Consider the following 21,981-nt stretch of genomic DNA (forward strand, 5'->3'; position numbering starts at 1 on the left):
ATTTTATGTGTATGTCTATATTTTTGTATTATACTATACACAGATTTTTATTTATATAAAATTCCTCAGATAAGATCACAACAATGAAGTATTACAAAGTGGGAAGCAGAATTCAGGGTGTATTTGCCTGGAAGGAATCACAGCAGCCAGACCCACTGTCAAAACCTGGGAATGCAACTCCCAGAGCTTTGGGGTCAGGGAGACTGATTTGATACGCTCTGCTGTAGTCCAAAATAAGCAAACAGATGGCATTCAGGACTGTCTCCCAGATGGGGACCAGCAGTTGTAGCTCCTGAGACCAGCAGCTGCAATCAGTACCTGCAGCTCTGAGCTTCTTCTTTTGGTCTGCTGCAGGATGCCAAGAAGCACAACCATTTCTTCAAAATACCTCATGTTTGGAGATCAGCAAGTAAATGCATTGAGAAAAAGAGAAGTCAAATGATAGAAGTTGTCCAAAGTCCATCCTTCCTCTATTTACTTTATGTCAAAATGCTGCAGCACCAGGATTTCCCCATCCCAAGAACCTGCAGCCTGGGGCTGGAAACCTATAAGCCATGGCAGCAGCTTCTCCTTGTGCCCCTCTGCTGAGCTGTGGGCTGTTGGCTCCCCTTCTGCAACTGCTGTGAGCTGGTTTTGGTCCCCTATTAGCAGAGTGGCCTGGAAGTGCTCCCAAAGAGGGGGAAGGCAGCAGGCTCCCTTGGTGAGCATGTGTCTCCAGGGGCCCGTGGCAGGGGATGCTGCCAGCCTCTGGGCCACCTGAGACGTCTCTCCCTGCTCTCCAGACATTCTGAGGGAGTCTTTTTCATCTGGTGAAGGTATGAAGTTAAAAGCTAATCAACTGCCCAGGGAATGAGGGTGTTTGGCTGCTAAACAAAGAAAGGCTGTCTGCTGTCAGACACTGTCCAAGATTTCTCAATGGGGCAACAGAAGTGCCATTTTATTCCCACAGGATGTGAACCTCAGCTCTTTGGTGGCTCCTGGCAACCCCAGCTGGGGCAGGAGAGGTGGTTTTGGTCCTGCTCAGACCAGCCCTCTCCACCCCTCTGGAGCAGTCTGCTTCTTGTTAAATGAGCTGTGGCAGTAAGTCCTAGAAGAAAGTGAAAAGCAAAGCTCAAGGAGAGGAGCTTCCTACCTGGTGAGTCACCAAGACTGGCTGCAAGCGGGGCTTTTTCTGCTGCTGTCACTCAGGGTGTGAGTGGGAACCTGCTGCTTATCACAGATTGGTGGGCCAGAAAAGGAGTTAAATGCGTGCCTTAAAGAAAGCAGGCCAAGAGGGTGCCCCTGAGCACTAAAAAGCACCTGCTTATGGTAACAGTTCCACAAAGCCTGATTAAATGTTCGTAAAGATCTTAAGTTAATGACCTGAGAACACACAGTTCTGTAATTTCTAGGTTATTTCTTTTGGGGTTTTGCTCCATAACGTTTTGGCAAATGTAAATTAATTCTCCTTTTTGCCTGGTGCTGTCTCTCATGTGTCTGCACTTTAAAGGGGAACTGTCAGGGCTACTTTTATCTTCTTTATATGGTTCTTGATTAACTGGTCATACTGTGTGAATTTTATCATTAAAAAAACCCCAAGCCAAGCAAAAAAACAAACAAATACAAGAACGCCCCAGAAAAAAAACTCACACATGCATTTTACAATTTTTATTAGAAAATTACTATATTTTCAAAAGTCTAGTAAAATCAGCCCTTACACTGAAAAAATGAGGAAAATAAATAGTCTCCAGCATCAGTGAAATAATTAACAGCAGAGATTTGTCAAAGTGGATGTGGTCTGAGCTTAGCAGTCTTCTTTCTCCTTCTGTATCCTTTTCCCCTTTACTGTAACTCCTGCTTTCATTTCCTTTACTGCACTTTCTCTGGATGAAAATGTTTCAAACATGCCACCTTCTGTCTTTTCCAGCTACTGCACAGCCCAAAGAAAATATACATCCTCTGGAAACGCGTAAAATGTGTGCATGTCCGTGCACAGATACAGGCAGCCACACACGCATGCATGTAAACCTACATATGCACACACCTCCTAAATCCCTCCAAACTAGCTAAATCTCTTTGCTCACAGGCTTTTCTTTAGTTACAAGATTTGCACTCCAGCTGTTAGAATAAATGTGCTCACTACTGGGTTTTCAAGGAAACCAGAAATTAGGCCAATTCTGACCACTGTCACTGGAAAGTAAAGGGAAATGAGGAAGGTAGTACTTCATCCAGTCTCTCTTTAATGACTGCACTGAATGAAGATCTGTGTGTGCTCTTTTAAATTCTTATCTCCTTTACCTCTGGGTATACACCCACGTATATGCATTTGCCCTCAGAGCTGCTCTGGGAAAATCTCCCTCCTCTCATTTCACTGATGCAGGAATGCTGAGGAGCTTCTGCTAGGGCAGATCCTGGGTATCCTCACTTGCACACCACAACAGAAAACAGTGTTGTGGGGAGATGGAAACACAGCTCCAGCCCCACAGTTTTGCTTTAGCTCTTCTTGACTTTTAACACGAATTTTTGTATGGTTGATTATTCCTTTTCCAAAAAAAAAACCCAAAAAAAACCAACCCATCAAGAAAACCCCAACAAAAAACACCACAAGGGAATTCCTTATGCCACAACTCTCCCACAAGTTTATCCCAGTATCTTAGTCTTCTGTTATTCCAAATACAGCTCAGCATTATGGGTATGAGCAGATTCCTCTGCAGAGATTTTTCTACGCATGTTTTCTCTATTGCCATTTAAGGAATCTCCATAACTAAAGATAAACTTGGACTTTGGCAAGGCCAGGCTGGCTCTCCAAACTCCAAGGTATGAGAAATGCTTTATTTTCTTTTCTCTAACCACTAACAAGGAGCATGCCTCTTTCTAAGCAGCTGGGGCTGTGTTCTGAGGTCCTTAGATTCTTTTCACTGAGGACTTTGATAAGCAGGAGATAGTTCTGTGTTAGGTGACAGAGGTGAAGAGTAGCCCCCATGGGTGAGGGCGGGGGATGTACAGCATCATGTAAATGGTGTTTGTGGGTCTCCTTTGCAGGCAGATGCAGAGGTAGTCAGGCTACCTCTCTCAAGGCTGCAGAAAAGGGAGGAATGTCTTTTGCTTTATCTAAATTTGCATGAGGGGTTTTTTCTTAAGTGCATAGCTGCATTCTTCTGTACCTACCTTATACATAATTATCTTGCTTTTGGATGGTGTTGCACTGCTCTGTGTCGTGGATTCTGCCTGTTGGACTCCTTAGAGAGGGCACTTTCAGATATCTCAGTTACAGATAGGGTTATTTACTCTTTAAGAGCATGGTAAATATAACTAACACTGTCTTTATTTCTACTGTAACTCCCACATCAGAAGGGCTATCTGCAGACTGTAAAGAGGAATAAGTAGTAAAATAAATATCCTCAGAAAGTACATCTTTTCTCTGTTTTCTTAACCTCAGAGATACATGCTATGACAGAGAAGCCAAAGACCCTCTCTGCCTTTTCCTCTTTGCCAGAAATGTGCTAGCATTCCTAAACAGCTGGCCTTTTCCCTTAAGGCACTTTAATTCCTATTAGAAGTAAAGTTAGTCCTCTGCCTACTGCGAAATAGAGGGAGCTTAAAGATGGCTTAAAGTAATCTTTTACCCTCCCTTCCAGTTATAAGTGGAATTTAGCTGGAACAGAGAATAGAGGCCCCACATTTTCAAGGCATCTGTTTTCCCAGATAAGCTCTTGACTCTTGGGGAGTGGGAAGAGTGTGTTGCAGTAAATCAGAAAGTCCATAAGACGTGCAGTGGGGTCAAAGTTCTGAGTGCAATAATCACCCCAGAAGGGACTGAAATGAGATAAACCTTGTACTTGGCAGTAAGGTGTGGTGGTCAGCACAAACCTTTTCATCTTGCCTTGCAGGGTCTCATGCCATGAGGCTGATGCACCTGGGCAGAGGGGAGAGTTCATGGCTGGCCCTGAATTGTGCTGCCAACTCAGGGCACTGATTTTATAAAAAACTTGCCGTGAAAATTTGTTTTGAACAGCACTGCTTTTGCTGGTTCATTTTCTTGCAAAATGATAAAATAGGGAAGCTGGATAAAATCCTGGACTTGTAGCTAGACAAGCTGGTTTTGGAGACAGGTGAGTAAAGGCTGTGATGCCAAGAGGTAGGCAATTCTCAGTATTCCAAAGCGAGTCTTACCAGAGGTCTCTCAAAAGACAACATTTTATTCTGAACTGCCAGTGGGTTCCCTCGGACTTGTTTGAGGAGTATTATTCTATTTATTTCTTCCTTTCTTTTTGTTACATGCAAGTGTTTAAGCACTTCTTGGAACAAACCAGGATGGAGGGCCTCCTTTCAGTAACCCAAACTGCTTTTTAAAACCTACCTATATGTATTGACTGTCACAGAGATCGGACCCACAGGTCATGTAAAAGCATCCCGCGCTTTGGAGAACCACCTGAAGGCGTGGGAATCCGGAGCTGACTCCCTGTTGCTCCATGTACCAGTCTGGGAGGCGGAAGCCTGGGGTCTCAGAAAGCAGGGCTGGCAATTGCACAGTCCTTCACGAAAGCTGCTCCACGGTGCAGAGCACAGCTGCCCTCTGGATGGCACCAGGACTCCGTTCGTGTTTGCGTGCTCCCCTCTTGAGCCTCCCCTCCTGAGCCTCCCTGAGCCATCCCATCCGTCACTGGCAAAACTGATGCTTTGCAGACAGGCACAGCAAGATTCTGGAAGCAAAATGATAGGGGGAAATTACAGATGTGAAAGCTGTGCAGGATGCTGTCATGGCTAATATTTTTAAAGGGGGAAATAATCTTTTATGGTGTGTTACTGAGATGGCAATGTTCTGCAGAGTGCTTTACATTCCTGTCCATACAAGCTGCTATTTCCAAATAATCACATGGAGAATAATAACAGGTGTGGAATACACCTCTAACCATAGGATAGAGGGAAAAGCATCATTTTTTTAACTGTGATGTTACAAATCTTCCTTCTTGCTGCTCCAGGCTACAATAACAGCAGTATATAAATGCTGCAGACTGTGCAGATTGTGGCTGCAAGATTCCATGTCCTAAAGTATATTAACATCCCACATGTGACCCAGGTCAGAGGCATTAATGCTGCCACAGTGAGTCAACACTTTTTGATCCCTCAGTGGAGAATGCATGCAGCAAACTTATGGCATATATTTATAGAATAATGTGCAAGTTAATGCTCTTCTCCACAGCTACTGCAGCTGGGATTGCTGCCTAAATGTACATCTGCAGTGTACTTACTGAAGCCAAGAACCTTTACAGAAGTCATCAAAGAACAGGGAGCTGTTTGGAAATTTAGCAATCCATTACATTATGTTGTAATTCTTAATGATCTCTGATGACTGTGTCTTTATTTATTTATCACTGCTCAGGCAGAAGTGTAAAAGCCCATGAAATAGGAGCTAGCCCCAGATATAAAGAAGCTGCTGCTGCTGGTGATGCTCTGCTGATTTTTTCCTTTTTCTTTTGTGTATTCTCTGTATTCTTTACACATATATTTGTAGCCTATTGTATTAGTGGCTGGTTTTCCCAGTAGTTTTCAATCCCCTTTCCCTAGGCAGAAAGACAAAACACATTCCAAGGGCCCCATCCTATCTAGGTTCTCCCTGGGAACCAAGGCCAAAAAACAACTCTTCAAGGCACATTTTCATCAACAAAGAACAGCTGGTACCAAGGGGGGCCTCCAGAAAAGGGTTGAACCAGAAGGGGGAATGGATGAAAAAGGCATCACTGGTGGCAGCAAGGAATGAGAAAAGCCTGCAAGGCAGAACACTGCACCCCGAGGCTGAGGTGCTCGGTAAGGGCCAGCCTTGGCAGCCCCAGGCTGTGTGTAACCTTGAGGAGGAACCTACTTCACCATTTAGGTGATAGAGGCCAGTGGGCTCCAGGTGCAGGGCTAGATGGTGTCCAAGCCCAGGAACAGCATAAGCAGCAAGGGAATTAGATCACAGATCTGGGCTTCTACCTGAGTCCTAGAGCACCACAGGCACCGGCTCTCTCAAACCTGCCCTTTATTTCTTCTACCCCACCGATCCAAAGACAGAGCCCACAATCACACCCAGTGCAGGGAGAAGAAGGAAAGCAAAGAGAGATGCCAGATGTGGATGGCAACAGCTGCCAAACCTCTCTGTCCCACCCCACCCAAAGAGGGGTGAGCAGAGGTACAGCCCCAGCCTTGCTTTCACAGCAGGGCTGCAGGCTGCCCTGATGTCAGAGGTAGCAGCAGTGGGATCTTGCTGGGACCACAAGCTGACCAGAACAGTGCCGATATGTTTTTAGACCACATCCTGATGTGGCTGAAAATTCATCTTCCTCATTCAGAAGTCAGGTCAAAATCAAGGATGAATGGTCTGGAAATATGTCCCAGGTCACAAAAGTATTTATGTGTGTTTTAAACCCAGGTAACAACCAAGCACCAGAAAACTGCTCACTCATTCCCCTTGCATCAGGATGGGGAAGGAATTGGAAGAGTAAAAATGGGACAGTGGGAAGACAAAGGCCATCATTCCATATGTCCCCCCCCTTCCTTCCTTCTTCCCTCAGCTTTATATGCTGGGCATGACACCATATGGTATGGTATGGAATATCCCTCTGCTCACTTGGAGTCAGCTGTCCTGGTGTGTCCCCTCCCAACTCCTTGTGCACCCACAGCCCCCTGTGCGTGAGAACCAGAAAAGGCCTTGGCTCTGTGTCAGCACTGCTCAGCAGGAACGAAAACACCCCTGTTATCAACCCTGCATTCAGCTCAAGTCCAAAACACAGCCCCACACCAGCTACTCTGAAAAAATTAACTCTACCCCAGCCAAAACCAGCACAAAGTAGCAAGACATAGTCACATATTAGAAAAGGCAGGTCCATGTGCCTTCCAAGATGTGTGGACTAAGTACATGAAAAAATATTTTTTGTTCACATCTTTTATAGCTTCACCTTTTTTTCTGTAGGTGCAATGTAATGCTAGCTGTATAATCTGGGCAGGGCGTGTCTGACCCAAGTACCATCAGCAGGGCTTTGGGGACATCCAGTCAGTCCCCTTTTGAAGGCATCAATATTCCCCTCTGCATCTAAGCCACTGAGGGGGCAGCTGAGCTGACTTCTTCTGCATTGTTTTGCTGGAGGCGATTTTCTGTAAAACTGGGTTAGCGAGGGAAGAATCCTCCTATGATTGCCATGTCCTGGCAGGGTACAGTACCTGTGCCTCACAGGACAGAGGCACATTGTTTATCCAAAGAGCTGCCTAAAAAGCTGAGTGTTACAAAGAGCCAGAGCTTCATGGCTAAATTTCTGCAGAAAGAAGAGATCAGCATACATTACCTGAACAACTGTCCCACTGAGCTGCTACAAAAGCCATCCAGACTTTTCCCTCTTTACCAGGATAGCAGATGCCCTGCCTGCCACATGGGAAGGTGCTGCACTTCTTGACACTGAAACTGTTGTGACTGAGCAGCTTCTCCTTTATAATAAAAATAAAATTCTCCTGAGCCTTATATCCTGTCTCCTTTCCTCCTTTCTCTTCGTAGTTCTTCCTTGAAAATTAAAACCAAGGCATGAAAAAAGTGGGACAGCTTCTGATCTGTCAGTGGAGCTGACCTAAACTTGCTTGAGTGTGATGGATGTGGGAGCTGAGCCTTTTCCCAGCTTGGGAGAGGAGATGCTTTCTGGTGTCCCGTGTTCCTCTGAGTTACCGGGTGAAGTGGATGCTTTAGATTTAATCTGCAGATCAGAGCAGGGCAGGCTGCCAGTGGCAGGTAGGCACAAGGTTAGCTGTGGTTGTACATGGTATGAGATTTCTTTTCTCCTTTGCTCTGCCTGTAAAACATTTTCTAGTACAGTTGTGCAATCGTCTGAAACTTTAGAGTGCCCCCATGCAGCAAGTCAGGAAATCCTAGGAATGAGGGTCAGTAATAGTTATAATTTACTTCTCTAAAATTTTCCTGCAAAAGACTGGTTTTACTTGATTTCACAATATGCCTCCAAATCCACAGAACTGGATATGTCACCTTTGTTCTTACTCAGCTGCTTAAAATTTTACCCTTTGCCACTGATAAGTTCAAGAAGCCTTTTGCTTTTTTAAACTTATTCTTACCTTTTACTCCCAAGAAAAGGAGAAGAAAAGAATTTCCTAAGGAGACAATTGTACTCATTACAGTCCAGAAGAATGGAGAAGTTGGGAAAGATCAAATTATTTGAAATACATTAATTTTTATAGGTAATTTTTATTTGTTACAGCTGGTAACAAGGAAGAATTGGGGTTTCTTTGGGGTTTGTCATGAAATTGAAAGAAAAAAAAAAAAAAAGAAAACCACAAAGGATTTGAGAACAAAAGAACAAGCCTCTAGATGAATATCAGGATATTTGAGTACAAGGTCAGTATTCCAAATATCCTATCTTATTTAGGCCAAGTTGTTTTATTCCTCATTTCCAACAGCTCTGTGCTTTCACCTGGGGTGAGAGGGTCACTTGCATGCTCAGGTATCTCCTCTCCTCCTGGCCATGACCAGTTCAATGACTTCTCAAAGGTGCCAAAAGCACTGAGATTCTGAAAAACATAGTTTACCAAAAAAACAAGGTGCATGATTACAATATGGTGAAATATTATGTCAGTAGTGTTATGCAATTATTGACCTAAAAGAATCCCTCCATCTTGCAACATATTAATTTTACAGAAGCAGTGCTGGTTTTGTGTGTTTTTTCACAAATCCCTTTTTTTTTTTTTTTTTTTAATTTTTTAACATGGCATTCAGAAAATCACAGAATTTAGAGAATGAGGGAGAAAGAAGGGAGAAACCCATGAGAAAAATCTAAGGCTGGTTGCTTAATCCCACTGAAATCCAGACTCCTCAGCGAGAGCAGAAAATGCCTGGGTTTCCTCCTTTAAATTGGTTTTCCTCCTTTAAAAATATGATTTTTTTTTTTTCAGTAGATACACTTAGAAGCACTAAATGCAGAACATTTAAAGAATTTTTTTTTTATGGCAAAAGCATCTACAGCATTTTCATTTCATTACCTCAATTATGGTAAGAAAAAAAGTATAGTTTTAATTTACAATTCCAATTTATATTGACACTAAAGAGCAGCTATCCTGCTGTTAAGAGGAACTTTTCAAATTAGACCCACACTTCATTGTCTGCTGTTGAAAAAAGGATTTCAAAACCTAATTTTCTGAAATGTCAGAAGTGAAATACTGCCTTTTGTGTTTGTCACAACTCCCTGTAACTTGGCAAAGAGGATGTCACTGCAGTGCTTATTCGTGAAATGGTCTTTGTGAAGCTGTCCTTTGTACCATTCTGCCAGGCAGAGGTGAAAGAGCGCAGGACGAAAGTGAAAGAAGAGTTTGGTCTCGTTAATATTTAGGCTGATTAAGGGGAAAAAGGCTTTGGGAAGCTCTTCAAGCCAAAGAACAAAAACTGCTGCTGGTGCTCAAAACACTGTGAAATCCCACAAAGTTCAAACGAAGGAACTGAAAGGAGAGACAGCATATACTCAAAATAAAGCAATTCTGTCTCCCCAAGCCTGGGGTTCACTCACACATCAATCCCAGGCTGTGCTTTCCACAGCTGGACTGTGGGCCAGCTGAAGGATCAATAGGTGAAAAGTGGCTGATGAGTAAATAGGAAAGGACTTTGCTTTTAGAAAAAGAACAGGCATATAAGTTATTTTAGAGGGAATTTTCTGTGTTCTCTCTTGCATGCATATGCTGGAGACCTTCAACCAAGATTGTTTTGTTTTATTTTATTTTGTTTCATTTTGTCATATTTTAGAGTGGCTTTGGGCTGGAATGTTCTACATTATACTACAAATCACAGTGTGAAGAATTTGTGATACTAGAAAACTGATGCAATGGTTATTTTATACCAGCCCAGAGACAGAACAATTAAGCATAAGGAATTTTAATTCTCATTATATGACTGCTCTGTAAACGTGCTCTTTTGTGTTTGCAAGAGACAGTGAGAAAAAATTCTATTCAATTGAAGTCACTGGTTTATATTTTAGTGAAAAAAATACCTTTATAAGAGTCAGAATGCCTCTTTAAATTCAAGTATAAAATAGTTATGCAGCATATTGCTATGGCTAGCTGTTATGCATTCACATATATTTATTATTACTTCAGTTAAGGAAAAAAAGTGTACAAATCCAATTAAAATCAAGTGAAAGCAAAATAATAGCTTTTCTAAGGTCCCCTTTGGAAAGTGATCTGTGCAAATGTCTAGCTGTGAGTGCCTACATGGCTATTTGTATAGCTGTGCAAACAGACCTCAGTCCCTGACAAACAAGCCAGCCTGGACAATGGAAATCCCATCTCCTCCCCTCTGATAAAGATGGGCACAGAGCAAGATTTTGATGTGACTTCACACTGCAGAGGTGCCTTTCCTGTGACTTCAGGAGTAGGAAATCCCTGCTGGTTGTGTTGTGGTCTTCTGGAAACTGTTGACTTTTCAGTTGGGAGAACTCCCTTATGTCTTTCTCAAGGAATAGACACTGACCTTGCAGATGTTATTTCTTTTCCTATTCTATATTTGTCTGGAGAAAAGCAAAGGACCCACTCACAGTTGTTTCTTGTCCTGTTTTAGTGACTAGGATTGTTCAGTGGTTGAATCAGCTCCAGCTCTGGATGGCAGCAGTGCAAGATGGAGCAGCAGAACTGTCTCTGAAGAGGGCAGGAGCCTTAGCATGCTCTGCAGCCACTGCTGCTCTCAGTTAACTCTCCCCATTATCTCTGCAAGAGTCAGAATCCTTATTTTACCAGCTGCAGGTTTAACAAGACTCTTCTGCACCCAAGGGAGAGCATGAGCCCTGTTCCCAAGAGGACTTTTTCTTCCACATCATTGTCCTGAACACAGACCAGCTTTATGGTGGAAATCTCTACTCTTCCTCACCACTTCTCTTGGGTTTGAGAGGCCAGAAGCCCTGAGGAAAATTATTCTGGCATGGAAATAAATCAGTTTTGTGAGTGTATGTATAACTGCAGAGGGAATTAGCAGGTGGGGAGGGAGGGAAGAGAGAAAATAACTTTGCTCTTAATGGTTCCTGAGTCTGGATTTCTGTAAACGTCTTTCAAAGAGCATGGGTTTGGACCCTGAGGATCCACAGATACCTTTCCTCAAGTTTTTCCTCGTTCCTGATGGCTGAAATGAGAGTGAAAACCAGAAGAGGTGAAGGAAACTGACTGTCTCTTGGAGAACAAAAAAAAACCAACCAACCAAAAGACACAAACAACTATGCCTAGGGCAGGCAAAATGTAGCTTTTCCTGACATGAGTTTGAAGTCAGCTACTGCTGCCTACCCTTTCTGTGACTACCAATGGACAGAGAGTACTTTCTGTCTGTTGTCAGACCTCTGGTCTCAGAGGCAGCTACCACACTTGTAACACACTAAGTGTAAAATAGTGAACCGGTTTGTAGTCAGCTTCTTCTCTTTCCCTACCTCCTTGCCTTGAAAAGCAAGGCAAGAGATGTCACCACCTGCCTAAGCAAATGGTGGAGTGAGGGGAAGGTCTCATGACTGTGGGCAATGAGCCCATGCTGTGAGTATGAATTCACCTTGCAAATAAGGGAGTGCTGATTTAAGGCATCCATTGCTAATAATTAAAGACACAGACTTATCCATGGTGTATTAAAGGGCACTTTATCACCAGAGCCTGGGATTAGCCATGTGATCATTTCTGGGATTTGACCTGCCTGTAAATCAGATGGGCATGTTTCCATTTTCATGGGTCAACAAAATTATGTTTGGAAGACAGCAATCCAGTAAAAGTTTGCAAAAATGAGACCTGATGAGGGTTTCAGTTCTTTCATTTACCTTTGATCAAAACTGGTTCCTGTACAATTATTCCTTGGATGGGCTTTTTCCCTCTGTTTATCAGTATCCTACATTTTAAGACATTGTGTCCCATGCAGTCTGGAATGCCTTCAGCTGATGATTTATCTTACATGTTTATGCTGACACTAATTAGCCTCTGGAAAAGCCCAGTGTCTTGAGCATAAAGGAAAATTGAGCTGAGTAGCTCAAGGAGAAGCATCAATTTAATTTTCGATGACGTTAAAGCAGATTAATGCCTCCAAGCACCACAGACTAAGACTGAGTTGTGCAGGTAGATTTCCAGCACAGTTCCTTTGGTACTGTCTAAACCAGAAGGAACTTTCTCTCATCTTTGCTGGACTGCAGAGATGTTTGGGGTTAAATAAAGGCATAGAGAAGGTATCAGTCACCTCCATTTGTCCTCATTTAGAAATACTCTACAGGCACTCCTTTAGCCACAGTGTCTTGTTTGACAAGGGTATTAATATGTGCACCACCAGCATGTCCATCACTATCGCTTGCACAGTTTTGCAAGTTATTAATAAATAACCAGGCTAGGCAACATTATTTGCTGCAATGTGCTGTCAGCCCATTTCCTACAGCCAGCACCTGCATTGATGGTGGCTCTTTGGTGCTTCTGTTCTGCAGATGTTGTAGAGTTTTCCAATGGAAAGGCTGGTATTGTTGGTGAGCTTTTGTTTGCTGCTGTCAAATACGCAACAAGCACCATCGTAAGTATATTTTATTACAAATTCTTCAATCCTAACAAATCCCTTGAAAGAGAAGGTCAGAAATATTCTCTCTCTCTCGACAGAGAATCAACAAAGCCAGTTTCTTGGACCACTGAAAATTTGTGTAACCTTCATTTGTGTAAGAAGTAAAAAGCTTAAAACCACCCTTTTAAGGCAGTTTTAAGGGAGAAATCTCTTAGGAACAAATAATTAAAAATGTCCTACTAAAGCATGTTGTTCACTCTGTTATCACTGTTTTCTCATCTATTGTTTGTGACATTCACTGGATTGAAAAATCTTGGGGGAAAGAAACCTCTTTAATTGATTTATACATTGCAGAAAGCAAACGCTTAACTTTTGGGAGACCTTCAGTATTCTTCTGTACTTATCCTCTATTTTAGTGGAGATTTACATGTAAGTCAGGCCTTGTATCACCTTTTGCTAGGACCAACAGACTCTGAGTGTATGGAATTAACTATCAGCTTTATTCCCTGATTTCTATACCACACCTTTCATTTTATGCATTTAAGAAAGAAGAAACTTTTTTTATTTCAAAAAGTAAAAAAGAGTTCAGCCAACCCATTCTGGTAATAGCAAAATCATTTACCTTTCATTTTAGAAGTCTTCTGTGGAATAATTATTTTCCAAAAGAACCTGTCTTGAGCTCAGAACTGTTCTTTGTCTATGTGACATCATACACGATGATACTTGGCTCTTCACACAGTTCTCTGATTCTTGTGTATAAAATATACTTGGAAATAAATGAGAGCGAGGATAATGATCTACATTTTAAAGGTCATGAAATCAATTACTAAGAAGCACCAGTGTAGAGTTAAATGAAGGAAAGTAATAAAGAGGAAAAAAAAGAAAATCCCAACCAGTTTAGCCTCCAACACAGCCCTTCCCAGGTCTGTGGTCTTACCTTCCGTGGTCTCCCATTTCCAACATTGCACAGTGATATTGCAATGAAGATCAGCTCCTTGTAGCCCCATACATATGGTTACATAGAGAATTGAGATCTCCTGACGTACTAAAGCATAAACTGGCATAATGTGGGTGCTACTACATGAAGATACATAACTTTGTAGCATTAATACCATATTTATGAATATGTATTCATTGTCTTCCAATGTCTTTTGTTTTGTTTCACAAAATTGAGTTTATAGAGTTTTCTCTAAGTATTGCATTGGTAGTCTCTGGAACATATTACAGGGTTTTTTCTCTCCTGTGTATAGGGACTGATGCTTTGTAGAACTTAAATTGGACAGTTCAGAATCTGGAGATCAGAGAAAATTATTTTCTTTTAACCTCTACTCTTGCTAACAAGGGCGATCTCCACAAGTCCCAAACTCAGCTATTCTGTGAGAGTCTGTTTTACCTTTAAAATTCATATTGCTTGGACATTCATTGAACATACTGGACAATCTATTTCTCTGTTGTTTTAGATTTCTTATTACTGCCCCAAATGTGGTGCATTTGGGCACATATGAGACAATAACAGTTCAAGTCCACGGGGCACAGAGCCCCGTGCAAGTTACTGCATACTTCAAAGATGAGACGAAAAATCAGCTCGTATCAGAGAGGATCTACTTTAACCTTAATCAAAATAATGGCTACCAAGAGATGAAAAAAATAATGGTGAGTCTGTCATCATAGTGATTAAAATTTTTTCGTTTGGTGATAAAAAGCACATAATCTCAACTTGGAATAGGCTGGAACCGAGACAACACTGATCTCGAGAGACACATGACAAAACCAATTCCAGTGACAGCAGCACCCTATTCACCCAGCCAGCTAATAAAACAATGCCTAATGTAATTTCAGTGGTAATTGTGAATATTCTTTTGTGCCCATATAACAAGACCAAGATTTTGTCACATGGTGATAAAGGAAATTTAATTTAAACACATTTTCTTGTTTTATCACTGTTGGGTTTTCTGCCTCATTTAAACTACAACTGCATTCATGCCTTTGGCTTACTACTGGCCATTTTACAGTACAGGATAAACCTTTAAATATGTGCAGTCTCTCAGACCAAAGCCTGAGTTTTTTCTGCATATTCTTAAGCTGATTGATTCTTTACATCCTGTGTTGCATCATTAGCTCCTGGTACAATTCTTTGAAGTCTGGCAGGATTTAGTCCAGTAGCACTAGTTTGGGCTATTTGGTTGGAAAAAAGCACACAGCAAGATTCAGTTTAGCTCCGGTTGGTCACTCCCAAAGCTAACAGCTGAGCTTTCAAATCGGGTTCCTTTTGAGGGTGATGTTTAGAAGCATCATATTGTATATATGTTTAGAAGCATATAGACTGCATGAAGTAAAGCAGCAATCTCATAACCAAGATTTTAGCATAAATAGGGATTACAGGATACATGGTAAATGGAAATCAACAGGCATGTAGACTGAAGTCTCCCACCTTGAATTATTGACATTGGACAGAAGAAAGTGTATTTCTGTGGTGGAAAATGGAGAATTAGATAGTATTTCTACTTTAAAAGAAATATTCACCTAGCAAGAAAGATATAACACCCAATAAGAAAGATATAATTGAGAATTTTCTGTTGAACGGTGCTAATGAGATTATTTAAGTGTTTCAGCTGTTGTGAGGCCTCAGCTATGTGGTCCCAAAGTTACCAGGCTCATCTCTGACTCTGTGGGGTTTCCCTTTTGTTCTCAGGTCAAGCCAGGGGCTCTGCAACAGAACCTGTTCAAGAAGAGTAATGTGCCCCATGTTCTGCTGGTCACTGAGAGCAAGGAGCTTTATACGACTGTCAAGAGCACTCGCATCCTCCTGTCCTCCAAGAAAGGCTACATTTTTATCCAGACAGATAAGCCCATATACACACCAAGTTCCCAAGGTTAAAATACAAATGCTGCTCTTCAGGTGTTGAATATGGATGTTACAAGGGCAGGATTAGAAAAAGTAATAATGACCCAGTTATTTCTGCAGCCAGAGCTTCTGCAGGGTCTGCTCTGCACATTGCAGCAACTCCTGCGGAAATGCCTCCAGAGCCAGAGTCATTTTAAAGGGAGACAGACAAAATCTGCTCCTTTTTGTTCAAAAAGGTTAATGACAACTTACCTTTGGAAAAAAAATTCATGAGAAATCTGCCAAAAAACGAACCCCTATTGCTTCTGCTTGCAACACTAGCAATACGTAACCTTTGCTCTTTAAGACCACTACTGCTTTGTTACTCATTAATTTAATTAATTAACAAAAGAGGAAAGTAAAAAGAGGTTTTGAGTTTGGTTTCAGGCCTCAAATGCAGAAAGAATACAAAAGTGAATAATTTCCCTGAGTAATTTTCAGAATTTGCTTCAAAAAGTCATGTAACATTCAAAGCCTGAGGAAGAATGCAATTATTTTTTTAATTCCTCAGACTTATTTTCACTAAAAGAAAATGTTTTATCTTAAATTCAGTAACTCAATTTACAGATTGCAATGATTAGTATCTAAAAAGGACAGAAAAATAAACGTGAACATGTTTATTCTTCTGTTAAACAGTCAGATACAGGATCTTCATTCTGGACAATGCTATGAGGCCGGCACATGACACACTTACAGTTGCTGTGCTGGTAAGTATGCAGAAACACTGCTGATGAGTGCTTCTTCAGCACAGGAGCCACGGAAAACTTGCACAAAACATCCAAGAGCAGAACTAAAGCTATGACTCCTCTCCAGAAATCTGTATTTGTACATAGTGAGATATCTGTAGTTGTTTTTGGCCCATATCAGGAATGTGGAGGAAAATGTGATGTGGGAATATTAAAGCAGGAAAGTAAGCAAAGCATTTTCTCTTCCATAGGACTAGTATATAAACTTGAGCTTTTGGATGTAAATGTTTGACACCTGGTGCATTATTTTGATGTTTGCTTTCTCTGTCTTAACAGAATTCCAAAGGAATGGTCGTCAAAAAGTTGGACCGGAAAATAAACACAGTGGTTGGTGATCACTTTGATATACCTGACATTGCTGAGTATGTAACTGTTGTGCCTTCTGCATTAAAACCTGTAGATTAAGATTTTTACCTGCTGAGTTTCTTGAATTACCTTTCAAAATTGTCTTTCTTTCACCATGGGGCAGATACTGAGCCTATGACTAATATCTTTTTACCTTTAAGCACATCATCTTGGAGAGATGAGTCCAGAATTTACTGTTAATATGCTGCAATTAGCAACATGTATCCTGGTAAAGAACAATTTAACAAACTGCTTAAATATCTGCTCAAACATATGGCTGCCTTCAAGAAAGGGCTAGTTTGCAAAGTGTCATTAATTATCTCTGATTTCAAACAGTCAAGCTTTTACTTAATATTCCATGTCTTCTGGCATGCTAGGTTGATTTTGATATCTCAGTGAAGACAAGGCATAGGAAATATTTCATGAGCTCTCTATTTCCGAGGACTTTTCAAAGGTAGTGGTTTGCAAATATGTTATCTTGCACTTCCTCATAGAGTGTTTCCTAGGACATTTGGAAATATGTTGCTGGCTCCTCCCAGCAAAGAGAAATCCATTAATTAATTAGTTTGGGATGACATCAAAGCAAGGAAAATATTATAATTTAGTGATAATTTATACATTGGCATCATAAAATATCTGAGGAATTGTGATTAACTATTTTCTGCTGAATCTGGACTTTAGGCCTGGAACTTGGAAAATCAAAGCCTGGTTTCATCAACATGAAATGTCTAATGTTTCCGCTGAATTTGAAGTTAAAAGATATGGTAAGATATTATTAAATTTGTATTATAAATACAAATGCTATGTGTTAAAAGATATACTGAAGTGATTAAATCTGGCTGTAGTTAGGCACTAAGGACAACTTTCATGGTATTTCAGCACATCATCATTATCTTTGATGCACAGAAGAAAAACTCTGGGTTTTTGTGGCTTCCATGTATATTTAAAAAAAGAAACACCTTTGTTTTTATACAGATTTAGTAACTTTTTTAAGCACTTTTTTAACATTTTGTCACAAAACATTGGAAGAGCTTTCCTACTGTAGAAAAACAAATAAATGAGCTCCATTTTGAAGCCATTGCAATTCTGGCTAAAGTTTGCAGTGAAGACTGGGATGACAAAAAAAAAGCTGCTCATTTTCTCTCAGTAGAAATCAGTCTATTAGAGAATTCAGCTTATTAGAGTTATTCCTATACTCAAAGAATGTTTCTTTAAGGAAAATAAGGGCCCTGTGGATAAAGTAAAAATGTAAAAATTTAACAATTTGGCATAAGAAGTGGCTTGATTTATTTACACTGAAATTGTTGCTTCTTGTAAAATTAACATTGGTTTGTTGTTTCATACCTTTTTTTTTCCCTAAAGACAAAAGAAAATGTTGAGATTGTATCAAAATCTCAGTTTAACAGTTTAGCCAGTGGAGGCAGCAGAATAGTGGAGATTACTGCCTCCTCTCCAAACACCTGCAAGCAGGGGCAAATCACCCTGATATATCTTCAGGAGCAAATAGTTTGGCTTTACAGGAGCAAATTCAGTGTGACACAGCTGATGCTGAGGAGCTCGTATCCACACTCAACCTATTTCAGGCTGGGCTTGATTCAGCCTGCTCCTAGTCCAGGGCACTTCATGCCTATGAGCAGTTAGAGTTTATCTTCTGGCTTATTTTCACTGTAAATAAATAAATTTTGTGTGCTTGAAGATTGCTCCAGTATGTGAAGCAATGCAGAATAAGGGAAAATGATCAGGAGATTTGCTTCAGAAGTGCACTGCTGATTCAAACTAGAACATCCCCCCGGTGCAACTGCATCATCTCAGTGTGCGTTCCCACATTTCAGGAGTTTAAGGTATGTTTGAAACTCGAATGTCACGACCTTTTGTCTTCTTTCTTTTCCTGCAGAACTTCCAAGTTTTGAAGTCAAACTCATCCCACTTCATCCATACTACCACATCTGGAATGAAAGCTTTGTGTTTGATATCGAGGCAAAGTAGGTGTGCTCAGAGGCATGCTGTTTTAGGAGGCAGATAAGCAGATATGAGTTTTGTAACTTCTTCCTTTTCCTTGTCATTAATAGTTAACTAGTTCTGGCTTGACTTGGATCTGACTAATCTTATACACCCTCTGTTTCCACCACTGACTTGAGCCATTAGTGCCAAGTGCTACCTGGGCTCAACGGAAAATTAATTACACGTGGTCCCATACCAAGTTAGAATGGCATCAAACACAGAGTAACTTAGGAAGGCAGACAACGAAAATGTAACCCATCAAAATATTTTTAATATAAATAATTTTTTGGCTGTTGAATGTTCAAGTTTCAGAAGAGTGGAAATGCTAAGAAACTGCCTGTTAGGAGAATGACTAAATCAGAACATGATACCTTTGTGTTTTTTTCTTTTCCTAAAGAGGAATAAATGTTATGAAATGAGAACAGGCAGGTGGAAACAGCTGGCCTTCTTTCATAATTGGGAGAAATCTATTCTTTTTCGGAGGAGTGAGGGCTGTTGGACTTCTGCCTGCTGTCCTTGATTGTGTTGGTCCTTCTGCTCCCCAGCACACCTGAGAGAGCAAACAGAACTGGTATCCACCTCCTTTTGCTTGGCTGAACAAACTCAACTCTTCTAATCTCCTCTTGATCACCTTCAATTCTTTATTTGGTTCTATTGAATAATTGCTAGCTTTAGTCATGATCACTTGATATTGTGATATGAAGTGATTTCAAATCACTGGCTTTTGTATTTTAATCCTTTCTAAAGTTTTCTCTGTGCTATTGCAGCACTCTATTTCAAGGGCATGAATTTCATATGTATTTGATTCCTCATTAACATCATCATTATTTAAGAAGAAAAATTGAGGTTCTATAAATGGATACCATTCCTTCCTCTATTGGAAAATAATGCTACATGGGCCTGTGTGACTTTCATCAAAATCAGTATATGGAATTCCTGATAAATGAACTTATTTCTCTGAACTGGCCATGCATGTAATGAAGTTACTTGGTGTATTGACAATTGTTCCCCATTTATTAGCTCTGGCATTTAATGCAGTTTTCATAAGAGCCGCCTCTCCGTTGGCTTTATTGGTATAGATCAGTGCTGCTGACCAGGTCAATTTGAAAGAGGCTTTGTTTACAGAAAAAAAAGCCATTACAGGACTGCGGTGGAGCAGGATTTCCACAAGCAAAAGAAAAGAGCATGGCCGTGACAGGTCCCATGTATCACATTGCACACTGTGCTGCTGGAGGATGACTGCCAGGGCTTCCTTGAGTAAGGAACCAGGTGCAACAATGTGCCCTATCCTCTCTCCCCATGACCTGTATGGAATGTTCAGGGGTGTTCTGGCCATATGCTGCTCTGGAAAATATTTCACTCACAAGAAGACTCTATGCTATACTGCCTAAATCTGTAGGAGTGCGTGGGGCAGAGGGTGTCCACTCTACCCCATGCAGGTGTGAGAATATCAGCAGGTCTTTAGATGTACCAAATATTTCATATCAGTCCCTGAAATTATTTTCCCATCCCTTATTTTTTATGCTCTGCTCATGAGGTGTCTCATACAAAGGAATTAGCTGTTCATCCAAGCTAAATAAAGTGGACACCTCCCTTGCTCCCTCTGAACGGGATGAGTTGTGTAAGACCTCCCTGTGCAACTCAAGTTCTCATTCATTTGTTAAAAAAAAAATTACTCTAGTGCAAATTTTATCAGATAACATCTCCCCATGTGATTCTGCCAATGTGATTTACTCTGTATATATCTTTGCATTTGATATCACCACTTGCTACACAGATCAGTAAAAGTTTTCATGTTTGCATTACAGGTGAGTGGGACTAATTTTTGTTTTCAAGCTGCTAGTTACAAATGGGATACTTTTTCAGCACAAAATGATTAGTCTGAATTATGTTTGCTTTTTCTTAAGATAATGATTCCTCTCCTCACTTTCCTTCCTTCCAAAGACACTCTTATGGGAAAGAGATTCAAGGTGCTGCATATGTGCGATTTGGCATAATCGATGAAAATGAGAACAAAATATTTATTCCAGGCCTGGAGCAACAGCTATCAGTAAGTATTCAGTAGAACAACTCTGATTTCTTCTACCAAAGCTTTCAGGTTATTGTCAGAAATTCTGGAAACTTGGAAGTCCATCATACTGTAGTCATGACATAAACAACACTTTATTTCTAATGGCAACAAACCAGTAAGCACTGTCTCTATCCTTTTTTTTTTCCCACCACTTTTGTTTTAGATCCAAAATGGAAAAGGAAGAGTTTCTTTAAATACACCTCTTTTGGAAGAGAAATTGAGAAAAAGTATTTCCACACTAGAAGGGTTTCATTTATATGTTGCTGTTACCACCGTAGAAACTGCAAGTGAGTCCAGTATGGCTTAGCTGATACGGTCTGTAAGATTCACACTGATCTTTCTCTGATGTAATCTGTTATGTGGGGAATCTGGTCTCACTGGATCCATCTTTGCTGCAAAGCTTGCTCATGCTGTAGGGCATGACAGTCTCTCTCATCTGACCTCCTTCAGTACAAAAACTTCACCTCGAGTGGGTTACACTTTTCTGAACCCAAATGTCCAGTACTGCTTTAAATGCCTTATGTGATCCTGTGTGATCTTCCAGTGCTGCTCCAGAAGTGCTCAGGCAGGCTGCCTTCCCAATGGTGCACTTGCTGGGCTTGGTACTAATTATACGCATGACAGGGCAAAGGGGGTGGGCCTACCTCTCAACCTTGGAGTGTTAAAGTGGAAAATCAGGATGTTAAAATATATTTCTAAGTGCATTTAATTTAAAGCAAGCCATGTAACAAGTTTCTTTAGATGTAGTTATGTGTAGTGGTGTGACTAGATATTAACTAGAGAAATGATTATTTTAACTAGAAGAATCTTAGATGGAAAGCAGCTGCTCAAGCTCCAAGTTGCAGAAGATGACATTAGGTAACATTAACTTTCACCAGTAGCCGAAAATGTAAACAAAATCTTTCATAAAATTAGATATCTAAGGTATACAAGTCCATAGTTAGTGCCCCCATAGCAACACACACTGTTTGATATTAACAGGTGGTGAAATGAGAGAAGACGAACTCAGCAGTGTGAAGTTTGTGAGATCCCCTTATGCTGTTGATCTGTCTAACACCAAAAAGTATTTTGTGCCTGGAGCCCCCTTCTCTGTTGTGGTATGTAGTGTTCTGGCTGTATGTGTCTGCCTCCATAGCAATGCATTCATATCTGCCCTCTTTCCTTCTCTGGTCCAGTGGCAGCTCTCTGGGACAGAGACCTTCAAGAACAGGTCCAACACAGAGCTACTGTTTGTGTGTCTGGTTTGTCTCATTTCTGTATACTCAGAGCCTGAACAGCCAGAGAATGCTGGTTTCCTGCTCTAGAAGCCGATGTGCACTGTTGCCCTACAAGGTTTTATAAAACACAACAATCTCTTCCTCACTTCCACATCAAAAGATTGAAAGAAGAATATTGTAATAAATTAATCCCACATCAAATTAAAATTCTGGAA

The 21,981-nt window shown here is 40.8% G+C and overlaps 1 protein-coding gene across 2 annotated transcripts in view; it reads left to right on the forward strand.

Annotated features, from left to right (window-relative positions):
* Positions 1 to 1,056: 1,056 nt before the first annotated feature.
* LOC116439715 (complement C4-like) overlaps positions 1,057 to 21,981 on the forward strand; it is a 53,310-nt gene continuing 32,385 nt past the window's right edge. Inside the window, exons 1-11 of one of the 2 annotated variants that reach the window (XM_032099650.1) lie at positions 1,057 to 1,135; positions 12,435 to 12,517; positions 13,963 to 14,155; positions 15,195 to 15,375; positions 16,023 to 16,093; positions 16,409 to 16,494; positions 17,159 to 17,241; positions 18,372 to 18,459; positions 20,423 to 20,528; positions 20,713 to 20,836; positions 21,531 to 21,646. In XM_032099650.1, the coding sequence (XP_031955541.1) occupies positions 12,453 to 12,517; positions 13,963 to 14,155; positions 15,195 to 15,375; positions 16,023 to 16,093; positions 16,409 to 16,494; positions 17,159 to 17,241; positions 18,372 to 18,459; positions 20,423 to 20,528; positions 20,713 to 20,836; positions 21,531 to 21,646 (1,113 nt within the window). In that variant the 5' untranslated portion in view covers positions 1,057 to 1,135; positions 12,435 to 12,452. Of the gene's footprint in view, positions 1,136 to 12,374; positions 12,518 to 13,962; positions 14,156 to 15,194; positions 15,376 to 16,022; positions 16,094 to 16,408; positions 16,495 to 17,158; positions 17,242 to 18,371; positions 18,460 to 20,422; positions 20,529 to 20,712; positions 20,837 to 21,530; positions 21,647 to 21,981 lie in introns of those variants that run through there. The other variant, XM_032099649.1, reaches the window with a different exon arrangement.

The sequence above is a fragment of the Corvus moneduloides genome, chromosome 2 (assembly GCF_009650955.1).
Source record: "Corvus moneduloides isolate bCorMon1 chromosome 2, bCorMon1.pri, whole genome shotgun sequence".
NCBI lineage: Eukaryota > Metazoa > Chordata > Aves > Passeriformes > Corvidae > Corvus > Corvus moneduloides.